Source organism: Trichoderma atroviride, chromosome 2 (genome assembly GCF_020647795.1).
Source record: "Trichoderma atroviride chromosome 2, complete sequence".
Taxonomy (NCBI): domain Eukaryota; kingdom Fungi; phylum Ascomycota; class Sordariomycetes; order Hypocreales; family Hypocreaceae; genus Trichoderma; species Trichoderma atroviride.
The window spans coordinates 4,556,874-4,572,748 of record NC_089401.1 but is presented as its reverse complement, the minus strand read 5'-3'; the positions used below and the strand labels follow the sequence as shown (position 1 = coordinate 4,572,748).

Here is a 15,875-nt window from a genome sequence, read left to right as displayed (position 1 = left end):
GGTGAAGACGGGACATTGTTCGGGAAGCCTTCGTCCGCGAGCTAGGCCACAGGAAGCGGTTGGCCTTTGGTCTTGGGACCTGCTTGAACGGCTTTTGACCGCGGCCCCGACGCCCATGCGTGCAAATCTGTCAAAGTCTGTACAAATCGGTACAAGCACGCATCTGCGTTACTGCTAGTACTACTAGTAGCATCGTCCATTTCCTTCCGCTGTGGCGTTCGGTGTGGGTGACATCCACGCGGGTCCGGACAGGCATACAGAAGGAATTTTCTCGTCTCTGTGGTTGGTCCAACCCCGGCCGGTCGCTCGCTCATCCGCACATCCACCGCCCTCATTGCCCAAGGGAGCAGCGGTGCTCGGCGGCTACACGACGCCCATTGGCTGTCCTAAGCGCAGAGCTGGGCACAAGCGTGCTGGCTGCCAGATGGACATAATTAGTGCCATTTTGTTTTTAAAAATAGCAACCTGAGCTGCGAGAGCTCCCTTGCGGAATCGCTCGTGCCAGCGCAACACTTGGCCGTCAAAGATGCGGCCATGATATAAGTCATGGCCCTTCCTGTCGTTGTCGAATTTAGCCCTCTTTTTTCTTTCTTTCTTCTGGCGTAAAGGTGCGAGTATCCAAGTGTTGTTGCCAAAAGGCTTTTCCCCTTCTCTTTTATCCCCATTTCCCCCTCCTCTTCCGCTCTCCTCTTCCTCTGATCTACCTACTACACATCTCCAGTGAAAAGCAAGCCGGACTTGCTTGGATCCAGTCATTCTCTAGACACATACACACATACACACATACACACATACACACACATACACACACACACACACACACACAGGCACATTTCAGCCTTCATTTCGCGCAATTTCACCAAGTTCCGTTGACGGACAAACGAAGCGACGCCGTTGTTTGATACGACCGCCCGCCACGACTTACACCGACCACTCAGATCTGAAGACACAGACACGTAATTTAATATTTGCAACCTCGGACCCGAGCCCCCCCAGCTTTTGGCAGGACAGCCTCACTCCGCTACGCTCCCTCCAGCAGACCGATACGGACCCTTATCGCGCCCATCGTCCGAGACCTGGCCCCCGGACACCAAAGCGGCAGCATTGACTGGATTTGCTCTTCGTCCCGCTCCTTGCCCAGCCCCACAGACCAGACAAGACGTACAGTGCGGGCATCTCCCGGTCCAGCACAGTATCAACTGCCACCCCTGCCTCACTGTGCAAGTGTCACACCCCTCCCCTGGTCGCAGCAAAAAGGTACCTCGAGTGGTTGAGCATCGCAAGCTACAAATGTCTACCCTGCCCCCCAATCACCACAATATCTTGTCAAGAGCATCAATGAACTCCGTACACATGGCGATTTCACAGTCTGGGAAGGCCAAGACGGCTCCCAAGACCAGCAATGGCGCTTCACGACGAGGAACACAGATGCATCGCCGCTCAAGAACAGGTATGTCACGGCTTATACTTGCAAATCCAGCTGCCCCCGAATCATCTACACATCGAGGCGACAGAAAGAGTCGTGTCATTTTTATTTTAACATGCCTTGAAAATCATACCTTGTTTTGGTTGATTCTCCCTTTCTGTTTCCCCGTCTTTTTCCTTCTCATCTTCATCTGCAAACTGAGGCTGCCGAAAATGTGACCCTCGCAGACTAACACGGGCGACTCCCTTTAGGCTGCTACACGTGCAGATTAAGACGAAAGAAGTGCGACGAGGGCTCGCCTCTTTGCACGGCTTGCAAACACCTCGGCCTGCAATGCGAGTATAAGCGACCCATGTGGTGGAGCAACAACGATGCACGAAAGCAACACAAGGAGGACATCAAGGGCATCATCAAGCGCAAGAAGCTCTCGGAAAAGTCCTCGCACGCCTCCATCAACTCTGCTTCTTCCTCGCCCCCTGGCCTGTCGCACTCCGTGCCATCATCTGCAACATACACCGACCCCATGGACCGCAACAGGTCTGCGTCCATCGACTCTCACTTCTCAAACGGCTTCAACTTCAACGGCCCGATGCACCAGCCCGACTACTCTTCTTACAGCTCTCAGCTGCCCCCAGACTTCATGATTGGCTCCTACTCACCGTACGAGATTGATGTCAAGACGGAGCGACAAATGTTCATCAATGATGTGCCCACATTGAAGGAATCCCAAGTCTCTACCTTTAGCACTTACTGCCCGCCCCCTCCAGCAGGCACAGTCCTGCCGGCCGGCACCCTTCCCGGAAGCTGGACCGAGCATGTTCATGAGGAGCGCCGCGAGTCGCTGGCTGAGGAAACGCTCAATGTCAACTTCTTCGACTTTGCCCACGGACCGTCCTATGACTCTCGGCAAGTCAAGATTGAGCTGGATGAGAACGACCAGCGTCTGTTTGACCACTTTATCCAATTTGTGCTGCCAATCATCTTCCCAATCCTCGAGACAAACCAGCATGGATCAGTCGCGTCCGACTTGATTCTCCCCGCTCTGCAGTCCAACAACACCTACCTTCACTGCTGTCTGAGCATTGCAGCCCAGCACCTAAAGTCTCTGTCAGCTGGCCCCAACGAAGACCTTGATCACGACATCATGAGGCATCGCTATGCGACTATCTGGTCGCTTTGCGAGTCCCTGAAGAAGGATGAGAATTACCAACAGATCCTCGAGGCTACCCTCGGGCTCATCTTCTTCCAGTGCGTCGTTGGCCGTTCAGACAGCGAAGAGCTGCTCGACATTGCGTGGCACCAGCATTTCCAAGCTGCCATTAACCTGGTCACCAAGCTAGACCTCCCCCGTCAAGTCTTGGACCCTGCCACCCCAATGACCCAGACCCCGTTCAACATGACTTTGACCGCCTGGATTGACATCCTTGGCGCCACCATGCAGGGAACGTCTCCTACCTTTGCCCACACGTACCGCGAGAAGCACCTGTCTCAAATCAACCCTTACATGGGCCTGCGCGAGCTCATGGGCTGCGAGGACCGAGTCATGTATCTCATCTCTGAGATTGCGTGCCTCGAGTCGCTCAAGAGGGATGGCATGGATGACTTCACCCTCTGCCAGCACGTGTCTGCCCTGGGCGAGCAGATTAGCCTCACCGAGGTCAATGAGTTCACTGCCAAGATGCCCTACAACGCCAACGGCACACTGTCGCCCAAGCAGCTTTCCAAGAACATCACGGCCGCCTATCGCCTTGCGGCCCGCATCTACCTGTGCAGTCTGGTGCCTGGGTTCAGCCCCAACCAGCCTTCGCCGATGAGTCTGGTTGACAAGCTTACGAATGTCTTGCAATTTATTCCTTCTGGGCCCGAGGGCTATGACAGCAGCTTGGTCTGGGTCTATCTCTTGTGTGGCTCCATCAGCCTTCCCGGCTCCGACTTTCGCATGCTGTTTGAGGATCGTGTTGCGCAGCTTGGCGACCAGGCCAGCTGTGGCTCTTTTGGCCGCATGGTCATGGTGCTGCGTGGCCTCTGGCTTCACAATGACAATGTGTCGAGGCAAGGAACGCCCGACAGCACCGGATCAGATGTGGCCCAGCCATATATCCACTGGCGAGATTTCATGCGGATGCAGAACATGGAGTACCTGCTCATGTAGGCGAGCTTTGGCCGTATCTTTCTAAGCTGGTCTTTGAGGTGCGACAAAGCAGGAGAGCCTGCGTAAGTAGCTACTTGCTCCATGTTCTTCCTTTTTCCGCCGCAAAGGCAAAGCAGCCATTTGCCTTTTTTTTTTTCATCTTTCATCTTATTTATTTCATCTTATAATTTCTTTACCAGTGTAAAGGTTTGATACCTTTATGCCTTTTTACTTCACATATACCCAACTGGCATGGGACTATTAGAGGATGCCGCAAGGCAAGCAGAGCTCATTGCGGATTTTAAACAGAGATTGTGCGAATCTGGGAAAGCCTTTGATACTTGGAAACACTTTTGGATACTTGAAACGCTTGGATACTTGGAAGGAAACTAACGAGACTTTGGAGAAAGTCTGCCTGGATGGCGGACGGTGATGAGTGACGCATTTTCCCCTTTTCTTCTTCTTTTACACCCCCTTTCTTTGAAATTGCGAGCATGTGGTAATGCACTCGCTATACTTTTATATACCAGGCTGGCATTGGGCTCGGCGTCTTTGAGGGTTTTGTTTTGTTTCCAGCCCTTGGAAGGGTGGATAGCCTCGATGGCTGGTTTTCATGAAGCATCTAGCATAGTTATGGGTCCTTGGGACACGGAAAGATTACAAGAGCGAGGAGATTGAAAGAAGGATATATAGTATATGTCATCAGTCATCATCATCATTCTTCTACGTGGAGGATGATGAACTTGCTGAAAAATACCAATTTGATGGTTCTTCCTAACTTTACACGACACGTTTCTTGACAAGGGGGGTTTTTCGGGTGAGATGGCTTGAATTGTGATGTCGATGCATTATTATATGCTACGAGATATGCATGTGCGGAGTCTTGTGAATTACATGGTAGAATGATTTTGCCAAATTTTACTTGGTTAGGAATATATGCAAGATGCAGCCGGTGGAAGATGGAGGGTGGTATTGGCGGGGGAAGAAAGAGAGAGAGGAAGGAAGGGGAATTCCCGGATTGGGGGGAAACGGGAACTTTTGGGTGGTAGTGCAGAGTAAATAGAGACAGAGAGAGGCAGAGAGAGATGGGAAAAATAAGGATAGTTTACGCTTGGACATCGGGCAGATGGAAGTAGTGAAGCAATTGTTATTTTCCATTACTGGTCTTTCTTGATGTGGAAAATACTACGTATGAAAATATGCAGACGGTGACGGTGATGGTGACTCGACTTATACATGCATTATTTTGCTTGTTTGTTTGCTTACTTGTTTCGTACCTGATATTGGTACAGTAGGATTCAGGCACCTGTCAAGTAAGTCTCACCGAATGGCCCCCTGTCCAAGCGAAAATGGCATTCAGAGGGATCAGCTGACCGGATAAAAAACCAGGGACCAGGGGAAAGAACAGACAAAGAAGAAGAAGCTGTGAGATCAGAATCGAATGACGAGCGAAAATAGTTTGGCTGGGGAGGGGAAAAAAAAAGGTTGAGAGATAAGTCTGGCTTTGCTAGGGAGGGGAGGGCGTGAGAGTACAGGGGGAGAGAAAAAAGAGAGAGAAAAAGAGGTTGTATACTGTATGGAGCGAGTGCGTACAGTACATACAGCGTGCATGCCCCGGGGAACAATAGATGCCAGTAATTGTGTAGCCACTTTAAGCCCGATCCTGGCACATGGGATTTTTGTTTTGTTTTCTTTTGGGGCGTGTTAATTCTTGTGATGGGATGGGATGGATGCATACTGTACTGTGAGGAGATGGATGGGAGTAGGAGTAACGTGGCAAAGAGAAGAGAGATGGACCGAGATGGATCTTTGGGGCTGGGAATGGTGGGAAAAAAGAGAGACAGTGACAGGGTTTGAAGAATTTTTTTCGATATCTATTGTCCAATTGTTTACTTGAAAGGGCCAGTTGGAAATTTTGCTGTTGGCATGACAAGAAAGTCGCCACGTATTGAGGCTTAGCTAGTAGTGGCGGTGCGAACCAACGTGGTGGCCGCTGAGCTGGTGATGTGCCGCACAGCGAATAATATACGAGTAAATTACTGGTATTTGGATTTGATGTTACTTACGCGGCGATTGGCAAGTTTTGATCCAACGGCCGCGTGATGGGCTCTTGTGGTGGACTATCGATGCGTACATGGGGTGGTTGGCGCGTTTTGAGTCTAGGCTGGGCGTGAGTCGGTGTAAGTGGCCAGCTGGACGAGATCTAGATGCGTGTCTGAGGGAGCCCATGGCAGAACGGTTGAATAGATGTTTGGACTGTATTGTGTTGAGAATGGATGGATGGATAGAGGAAATGGATAAATTAGACATCATGTAGATGGATACGATACAGTATGTACATGTGCACACAAGCAGATGTTTTATGATTTTGATGCTGCTGCTGTTGGTCAGGTACTCTGGAAACAATGCTTGGAGATTTCACTAATACGACTTGTATGTATAGAGGGCTGCCGTTACAGTAGATTATCAATGATTATCTACCGGGTTAGAGAATGGCATTTCGTAAATACGGAGTGAAAGCGACCGAAGGATTGTCCGCCAGAGGAAGAGATGGCTCCGAAAAGGGCAAATACGGAATGAGAATCGGGCTTTTTCTCCTTCTTGGATAAAAGCTACAGGGGTAGCTATGGACGACGGTCAGGGGATGTGAGCCTAAGCTTGCCGGTCCTTTGGAGCAATTGCGAGCATGGCTGATGGAACATCTGCCCGATTCTATATACTACTCGATATACGCAATGTCGTATCTTACAGAGAGCGAGGAAAAATGCTACAAATACAAGGAAGAGCGAGAGTGAGTGCAGCATGCATGCAGGAACATGGAGTGAAAACTTACTCACGGTGCTCCATCAAAAGTAAACGGTTGCATTCGCAGTGGAAGAGAACAGGACAGTGCGCGGGACACTGCCTTGTGTGTTTTCTTTTGCCCTTGTCCTTTTTGCAAGAGCAAGGGGGAAACCGCGGCAAGACGGGAAACATTGGCTAGTACAGTAAGAAGGTAAAAAATATGAGTAAAGAAAGAGAGTGAAGAGAGAGAATGACAAGGGAAAGGAAAAAAAAGTGATGTGTCATCGGGATCTTTTGGACCTTGTTCCCGGGCATCCTCGGAGATGTTCCACTCTGCTGCGATAAGATGACGATGTATGTACATGCTGCCGGTTTTATTGCTGCTACAAGTTTGTAAAACCGTTTACGATGACGGTCTTTTCATCCTTGTTGTATTATAGTGGCATTAGCTTCTGTTTTTTGGGTCATTTCTCTCTTTTTATTCTTATTTCTGCTCTCCATACTTGCTGTATAAACGTAAAATGCAGTCTAGTTGGGTAGTTCTGCAGATGCGGAGCGGACTTAACACGGAGCAGCATGCCGTATACAGAGATAACCCGGTGGATATTTTGCAACCCCAAGGTAGCAGCAGGATGGGTGGCAGTTGTATTGTAGAGTCGTATTTGGAGTGGTGCTGGGCAGAGGTGGGGTTGGGGAGAGAGAGAGAGAGAGAGAGAGCGAGAGAGCCGAGGGACTTGAAGACTGGAGTCTTGAATGACAACTGAATAACTAAGCGATGGAGGGTTTGATTGTGTAGGAATTTGACATGTGCAGATTGTTGCGGTTGTGAACTTGCATTGAACATGCTGTTGTCCACACGACTAAGATGGACAGAGCAAAGCACAACTTACTGCTGATATTGGCTTCTACGATTATGCTACTAATAATAAACATGTCCTCTTGGTTACTGCATCACCAATCGGGCATCCTGATGGCCAAGAGAAGACGGATGCGTGTAGGTACGCAGATCTCGTCATTGAGCGTTTCGTTTGGTGCCATTGTTTCATCTGTTCTGACCGGGCTTTGTCAGCGACATTTTCCAAATGCGTCGCCTTGCTGCAGAGTACTAACATGAATTGCTCAATTCGATACAGCCGATGCTCTCTATTCGTTGCACTCGGCGCCGTCTGTCTTAGGCGCCCAGCTTCAAAAATGCACTCGACTGATGCTGTAATACGGAGTACATGCTCCGCGGCACATTCAGTACAGCGCACTCTGCCCCCTGTAGTCTACCGCCGCATTTCCTGCTTCTACGCGCTCACAGCGCCTGCTCGGCGGCTACAGTGGGCGCCTAGCGCATCTGACCTCCACTGTTTCGTTTCCTGCCTCGCCCAATGAGCGCCAACCGCCTGGACGAGCGCGCATATCTCTGAAACCTCAACCATCCACCATCGTCAACATCTTTGGCTGGACGAGGCTCAGCGTTTGCAAGTCTCTGCTGCGTACAGCGCATAATTCGAAAAGCCCCAGCAAGGCATTCAAGGGTGCGTGAGCATCTGGACCCAGTCATGACGCATCGTCCATCCGGCGCCGTTGGCGGACGGCCAGTCGTTTGCTGTTTGCTGTTCAGCATCATGTGAGAATCCCGGCCTCTCGATGCCGCTCTGGCCATCCGGTCGTGCGTCCTTTTAAGGAATACGCCATGAACAGCTCTCTAGTGAGAACGAACGAGCAGAAGAAAAACGAAGCAAACCTGGAGTTCCCCAGCGGTCGCAAGAGCCCCGGCCATGACGGCGTGTATCGAGTGACACCGCCGTCCAGCAGCCGCGCTTTGACTGGTCCTGGATCGTCCACAGGCCACCGGGCCACTGTTTCGACAGCCTGACGCCTGCATTCACTCGCTGGCGGTGCAGCATGTGGCGTGCAGCGTGCGGGCTCCGTGGATGCTTCTCTCTGCCGCCTTGAAACGTGCTCGCGCTCGATGGAATGAACAGGACTGCAGCATGGATGCCGCCGAGGAGGAGCGCAATCGAGGACCAGCCAGCTTGATGCCGTTTCTGAGACGCGCCTGGGTGACACTTTGGGCATGCCACAGTCATCCGATGTGCGCCTATTCGTGCGTCTTGTATCGTAATCCGCCCGGGAGCGTTTCTCATATCCTGACGTGACTGACTCCATATCCGGCCTTCTTGCTCTACCCAGTTTTTTCTCTCTTCTTCTCCCAATCCAATTCTCTACTCTTGCTTGCATCTTTCTTCTTCTCGATTTGCTTGTTTATGATTGATACGTTCTTTAGCACACTAATCCATCACTCGGCACTTGTTTCCTATTGCTTGGTGTATGTGCGTCACTTGCCTTGACAGCACACACACACGGTTCATTCTTTGATCAAACACACACAATACACACAGCTCAGCTCGCCTTTCTTTCATACCCCCTCTCATATTCTAATATTGCTTCTTGCCCTTTCCTTCCTTTCTTCTACACAAGATTCTGTTCAACAGCTTGGGCGACTGCTTGGTCAGCCAACAGTTGTGCTGCTACCAGGAATTCTATTTTCCTTGGGGAATTTCCTCGCCGACGTACAACCTTCACCTTCCTTTGGCTTAATCGATCTAAAGATACAAATCATAGGCGACATCGTGTCTTCGACGGGGCACAGCAGCTCATCAAACCGACAACATCGGTGTTGCCTTGCTGGAGTTATCGTTATTGCGAGTACTATAATGATCTTTTCGCCTCGGTTTACTCGCCTCTTGCTGCTGGGTTCAGCATTGGCTCCGATCGTCTCAGCCTCGCCTACGAATTCCCTCTTCATCCGAGACTCTCAGTGCTCTGCTGGCTTAGAGTCCTGCCCTACGAGTCTGCCCGACAACTTCTGCTGTTCTCAGGGAACAACCTGTCTACCATTAGCTGGCGACACTACTGCGCTGTGTTGTCCTACCGGCCAGACTTGTGAAAAGATCCAGCCCATTGCGTGCGACATCAGCTTGCAGGATCCAAGCAAAAACTCACAATCGCCGATCAAAACCAGCGTCTTCGACGTCTCGTTGGGGAAATGTGGCGCCAACCTCTGCTGTCCGTTTGGATATTCCTGTGTTGGAGGCAACCAGTGCCAGAAAGACGCTGATCAGAGCACGTCTCCAAGTGCCAGCTCTTCATCTACTGGTTCGCCCACATCAACATCGCCAACATCTGGTTCTCCAACGTCTCCTGCATCGGCTACATCAGCTACATCAGCTTCTGCGTCAGCTACATCCCCTCCCGCTACTTCGATCGTCGTTGCGCCAGTCACTACTGGAGCAGCGACGCAGCCTGCAGAAGAGTCTTCCCTCCCGTCAACTACTTCATCGCCGGACTCTTCCTCTACGGAGACTGCAACTCCGGCTGCCAAAGCTTCGAACCCAAAGACAATCTCAATCGTAGCTGGCGTTGTGGGAGGTTGCGCCGTCTTGGCTGCGTTGGGAATCATCGCGTTCCTGTTTATCCGCCGCCGCAACCGCTACAGCGAGAGTGAATACACTGAAAAGGCAAACATCAAACATCTTGGTCCTGGTCCTGGTCCCGGCCACCACGGCGGCAGTATCATCTCTGACCCCATTCTTCAGCCAAACTCCTATCGCGCTGATTTCATCCGCAAAACCCCCTCCATCAGGTCTTTTGCGAGCCAGAGACCGCCCCGGATTTCTTACCACGAGCGACACTCACAGCGACTTTCTATCCCGAATCCTTTCGACTCTCCCAACACTTCGGATCACTCGCCTACCAATTTCAACCCTTCTGTCTGCTCAGAGGACGACTTGAATGCTCGTACGGGAGTCGTTGAGTCTGGGTCTCGATTAGCTCCTATCAGGGCGATGAAAGCTTCCAGCACCCGAATCTATCCGCAAGACATTCCCAGAGACAGAGAGCCTAGCGGGAGTGAGAGCATAAATGTGTTTGCCGATCCTATCATGATGCAAAACAACTATGACAGGCGTCACACTCAGGGCACGACTTTTACAGATCTCATGTTGGAAGCTGATCTTGACGATGTACGACGTGGACATCCGTACCTTGTTCATGATCCCATGCCCACTAATAGGATATGAGGCCGATCATGATGGTACATCTCCCATCATCTAAAACATTATACGATGATACGTTCCCTTTGTCGCCGACAATCATCTGTTTAACTACTCCCCTTTTGTTTACATATTCACGAATTCCCTTTGTTTGGGGGCCCTGCTTGTTAAAAATGTGCATACCGACAGCAAGAGGGCAAAGAGTGGGAGGTATTTGCTTTATATTTGTTCATTTCCTTTGTTTCAACAAGAATGAGTGATACCAATGGATCTTCCAAGATCCATTTAACGATTTCCTTGTCTCCTTTGTGCAGGCATATACCAAGAGCTATGGATAGCGAGAAAGAGTCGGGCCGTAAAAAGTGGCTTAATTTGGGATATTTCTCGGGTGGATTTTTACCTCGTCATGCCCGGTGAGAAGGGCATAGTCTGAGGTGTGGTGTATCAAATTGGTTAAAGGTTGTATGTATTTGCTCGGGCCTTGATGGCCCTGAGATTTGGCTTTGTGGCAGTAATGTATTTATTGATTGATTTGATAATTTTGTATACAGAATGAAGAGCAGTTGAATAATTCACAATGACACATACATGTTAAAAAAAGAAATGAAAGTTTTGAGTTCAACGCAGGGGAATCATAAGACGTAATCACAAACGCTATCAATATAATTCTTCCAAGATGCTCCCTCAGCTATATATTAGTAACGAATGCAGCTGTGTATGCATATACATATAAATGCACACAAACAATACCTCGCTCGCCAGTTATATATCACATATAAATCGCCTCAAATCAAAAACCCATGTAACAAATAAACAGACGGACAAGCCCTTTTCCTTAACGACAGTGAATCAACTCCCCCTCCTATGTCTTTTTATCCCTCCTCTTCTTCTTCTCAATAATCGTCCCAGACACGCCATGTTGCTGATACTATAGTAGATTGTTTCAACAATATAAAAAGTAATAAACACAAAAAAGAAAAAACAAAACAAAAAGCTGTTACAAAGACCAACCACTGGTATTTGTCTGGACAATATCCAACACATAAAAGCAATATATCAAACAGAAAACAAACGGAATTTCCTTTTCCGTATAAAATACCAATAAAAACTCGCACAGCCCGCTCGTTTATTTTATATGCCGACAGTAGTCATTCCATAGAACGGCTGCGTGCTGTATTAAGAAAAAACTTGAAAGAGGAAAAAAAAAAAAGATTTCCTCCCTTTCATCACATAACGCTGCATTTTTTATCATGGTCCTTTGCAATGGCCGGAGCGTCCACGTCCACCCAGGCGCTGGCGCTGCCATTACGATCATCCTCCAAGATGGCAGTAACTCTCTTCATCTCGTCCTTTCTCTTCTTTGCGTTGGCATTCCAGCCTCGTTTCTTCGCGTCTCGCATATTCTTTGCCGCACTCCTCTCTGCTCGACTGGGTCGTCTATTTACTAGATTCGATGTCTGCCTGCCCGGCGAGGCAGGTGCCCCCCTTCATCCACGTCGGCAAGGCGAGAGTACTGGTTTCTAGGGGTGCTTCGGTGCCGGTAGAGATTGTTTCCAGCCTCTCTACCGTGGGAGGGAGGGCAGAGCCGCCTGTTGCGCGAGGGCGTCTGGGTACAGGAGCTACGATCGGCATATCACCTCGGCGAGACGTTCTGCGCCCTGGCGGATCAAAGACACCGCCCACGCCTCCCGGCGTACTGATAATTAGAGGCTGGTCGATTTCGGGATTGGGCTCGTTTGCAGTGGAAGTCAAAGAGCCCCCGATCGGCTGTGGTCGCTGTACTTGAGGGCTTTGCGATGAGAGCAGGCTACCCGACAAGTTGAGTGGATTTCCCTGACTGGCCCTCCTGATAAGCCTGGCCATTTGGTCCGAACTAGGGGCTGGTGGTAAAGCTGAGTTGGCCGTTTCGCTCTGAGCATTCGAGCCACCTCTTTCTTCCGGAGCAGCCATTGGCCAGGTTTGGGCATTAGAGGGCCTCCTTAAAAGGCAACACGAGGCGTCGTTGGTCTCTAATGTTGAAATTGACGCAGAGTCGAGCCCTAGGCCTGATCCACCGAAATCAAATTCAGGATGCAACATGGCAACTCCAGCGGCAGGACTACCCTCGTGTGCCCCCGTTGAAGAATTCGATGTCGCTGAGGTAGGTTGTGGCGTGACGGAATCTCCTGACAAGGCCGTAGATCGACCGTCTTGACTGTGAGTCATGACTGGTGAGGTTGGAGGAGATACTCCATATAGATCTTCATGATCTAGCGGTCCAGATGTGCTTGATAAGGGCAGAGGCACATCCTCATCAACCCGTAGCCTACTTACCACAGATATTGAGTCGCTAGCGGATCTCCCATGAGCCGATCCGCTGTAATCAACGGCACCAACACCGGGTCCGAAACTCGGAACTGGCTGAATGCTTGATGGAATCGTCAAAGTTGGTGGTTGAGGCATCTGTACTGGTACGTACGGCTGTGTTTGTACTGGTATTGACGCAGACGCCAACACAGCACGCCCGCGCAGAAAGGCGGGCGTATCTCCTGGATCATCTGCCTGATATGGCGGTGGTGGTGGCTCCCAATTGTCCGCATCACTCTCATGGGGGTGCTCTCTCCTACCATCTGCCCGACGGTATTCTATGGGCCGGCCGTCCGCCGTCCGTGGGTTTAGACGACGGTTTGCAGCGGCCACTGTAGCTGCTCGGCGCAGTGTTGTCCCTGATCGCGGGCTAGAGTGCGCATATGGGGCATCCAGGGCCTCCTGCTCTTCAATCGACAAGAATTCTTCATCGTCGATGGGCTCTTGAATGATTGGGCGGCTGATGGGGATTCGATTCATCGTCCTGGGCATTAGGGGATCGTCGTCATCGGCGCTTCGAGTTGATATGGGTGAGATGGGTGATACAATGTACTGAGCAGACGAAGTGGGAGAAGTATGAATGCCAGCGACTGTTGCAGTACGCATCAAGCTGCCTCTCCGTGAACCTCCCCGTCCCCCTCGTTGGGCTACTGTCCTTCGTCGCACGATGGCAACATCGGCTTCTATATCGCGTTGCTCCTCTTCGAGGACTTCGGCATCATCGCTTCCGACTTCGATAATTACCTCTGTTTCAGTTCCGTCGGTGACGGCGTAGCCAAAATCGACTAGAGCAATTCTGCCACCATCAACAAAGTCAAAGTCCTCATCTTCGGTGACAAGCCTAGGCCCTGTAACCCCTGTAGCAGTGACGATAAGTCGTTCTTTGAGCAGTGTATCGCCAAATTTCGAAACCCACTTTACGTTGCTCACACCGATAACTTCCGACGTCTTGTGCCCCGCCACGAAGTTGTTCCTTAGCTTATCACATAGAATCTGCCACTGGGGAACTCTGGCGCTGGCAGCGGTGGGCACAGCAACTTCCTGCGTTCTGATGGACGGAGATCGCGACGAGTGGCTCTGAGCGCTGTTCCTCCTACCCAACCCAGAAGCATCACCATTCGCCAGAGCAGCATCAGGTACTGCCGTCAGGTCCTCGGGTACTCCGTAAACCCAAACCTCGTTGCCGTGGAAGCACGCCGACACCAACTCGCCATGGTACGTAGCCGAAGGCAGCGTACAAGGAAGAAGCTTCGCTTGTGAGGCTGTTTTGGGCACCGGTCCAGTAAAATGTGTGGTGCCGTTTCTCAAATCATCGGTTCTCACGGCACGAAAGCTTTCAAAGCTGCGATCGTATGCAAATGCCCAGGCAGCCTCGTCCTGGCTTCCATCCTGTAGCAGCACGGCATGGCTGCAGTCTCGACTCGAGTTGGGAAATAGAATGGACGTGGTCCACATTGCACTGAGATTTTCTTCGCCCTCGTCCATTGCAAGAGCGCCGGGATCATAGTATGGTGCGGTGATGACGACGGTGCTCGGCGGGGATGAGTGAAGCGTTGTCCCAAGAATCTGCGTGCCATCAAAGGAGAAAGCCAAAGCATCGACTGCGTCGCACTTGACGGCACGCCTTTCGGTGGGAGACGCTCCGCGGCTCAGGGACTGGACTTCGATGCCGCCGTCATAGGCCGCAGTGAGAACTGTGCCGCAGGGCGACAAGGCAATTGTTCGTGGATCGTTGTCAAGAATCATGGACTGTTTTCGTTTCGGCGGGGACTGCTTCAGGTCGTAAATGTCGACTTGCATCTCGTTGGAGAGAACAGCCATGAGGGTTGCGTCGTTGGATACACATGCCGATACCGGGCGCCGCAGCAGTTTGAACTCTCGCCGTATGTCGATCTTGGATCCTTGCGTGTTTATAAGGTACAGCCTAGAAGAGTTATACGCCAATACATGATGACCGTTTGGCGACGTGGTGAAGGCCATGCCTTCTCCTCCTGGACATGACGAAGAGCCGATTGCCTTGGACACGAGCTTGAACACGGTCACGTTCGGCCGCACGTAGGATTCGAAGAGGTTGCGCTTGATCTCGCTGGCGAACAGCAGTCGCAGGATGGACAAGTTTTCGTCATCGGCACTGGGCAGCTTGTGATGGGACGAAGCATATGACGGGCATCGTGCGAGGTGGTATCGATAGAGGTGCGGGCGCTGGGACACGTCTCTCCATTTTCGGTTGAGGGTCATGAGAGATGCGAAGCCATTGGGATCTGTGGCGAGGAGTATCCTATGAGGCTGCTGTCAGAGTTTTCCTGCTTGTCTGGTCTCGCAGCACTTTTTCTGCCCTCTCTCCATTCCCTCCCACTCCCACTCCCACTCCCGCTTCCATCTCCATCCACAACATCATCATCTGTCTCAACGACCCGCCATTCGTTCCCGCGCCATCTGCGACTCAAAGGGGGAGATGCTCACTGCTCGATGATTTCGTCTGGCAGACCGTCAAACGGCGGGGGTGTATCGAGGACGAGGGGCGCCTTTTCGATGCTGGACCGTCGCGCCTCTGCCGGCGCCGAGGCGTCGTCCATGGCGCTGCTCCGCTATCGATGGACAGCCTTTAGAAACGACGTGGCATGCTCGAGATATCGTGCCGAAAATCGCAGTGTCGCTAAAAGAAGACGGGAAAAACGACTGTGCAACCGCTATAGCAATAACAACAACAGAAGCGAGACTGCGAAACGAAAAAAGACGGCAGAATCAGAAAAGGGAGCGCTGATGAGGAGGAAGCGTGGCTGAGAGACGTCTAGTACAAGTAAGTCGCACGCCGGAACGCCTACCCTCGTACGGCGGTAGCACGGCCGCCATTGCAGATTCCATGTACCGGTACTCCGCCTGCAGCGCGCTGACACGAGTCACCGGGCGGCACGGTACATGAGCGCGCTGGAAGGCTCCGACGTCGAAGCTGAGCTCCGGATTCTAGCGTCCGCAATGCGCCCCATGGCACCCTGCTAGCGCTGAACATGCTGCCAGCAGTGGAAGCTGGGCAGCGCTGGGGCCCTAAGCTAACACGACAGGTCCCCAGCAGGATGACGACCGAAAAGGGCAACATGATGCTCGATTCTCAACCAGCATTTGCCTGATGTTGCGAAGAAAAACA

The 15,875-nt window shown here is 51.3% G+C and overlaps 4 protein-coding genes across 4 annotated transcripts; 2 read left to right on the top strand and 2 right to left on the bottom strand.

Moving 5' to 3' along the window:
• Positions 1 to 504: 504 nt before the first annotated feature.
• TrAtP1_004310 (uncharacterized protein) lies at positions 505 to 4,335 on the top strand. Its single transcript, XM_014083873.2, has 2 exons — positions 505 to 1,450; positions 1,678 to 4,335. The coding sequence occupies exons 1-2, from the start codon at positions 1,291 to 1,293 to the stop codon at positions 3,576 to 3,578; spliced, it is 2,061 nt and encodes a 686-aa protein (XP_013939348.2). The 5' UTR covers positions 505 to 1,290; the 3' UTR covers positions 3,579 to 4,335.
• A 4,711-nt stretch (positions 4,336 to 9,046) lies between these two features.
• Positions 9,047 to 10,411, top strand: TrAtP1_004309 (uncharacterized protein; the record flags this gene model as incomplete). The annotated part of the gene is made up of 1 exon (XM_014083871.2): positions 9,047 to 10,411. The coding sequence occupies one exon, from the start codon at positions 9,047 to 9,049 to the stop codon at positions 10,409 to 10,411; it is 1,365 nt and encodes a 454-aa protein (XP_013939346.1).
• Positions 10,412 to 11,610: 1,199 nt separating this feature from the next.
• Positions 11,611 to 11,784, bottom strand: TrAtP1_004308 (uncharacterized protein; the record flags this gene model as incomplete). Its single annotated transcript, XM_066112251.1, has 1 exon — positions 11,611 to 11,784. The coding sequence occupies one exon, from the start codon at positions 11,782 to 11,784 to the stop codon at positions 11,611 to 11,613; it is 174 nt and encodes a 57-aa protein (XP_065968334.1).
• A 37-nt stretch (positions 11,785 to 11,821) lies between these two features.
• TrAtP1_004307 (uncharacterized protein) lies at positions 11,822 to 15,306 on the bottom strand (the record flags this gene model as incomplete). The annotated part of the gene is made up of 2 exons (XM_014083870.2): positions 11,822 to 15,008; positions 15,194 to 15,306. 2 exons carry the CDS (start codon positions 15,304 to 15,306, stop codon positions 11,822 to 11,824), a joined length of 3,300 nt encoding a protein of 1,099 aa, XP_013939345.2.
• Positions 15,307 to 15,875: the final 569 nt, after the last annotated feature.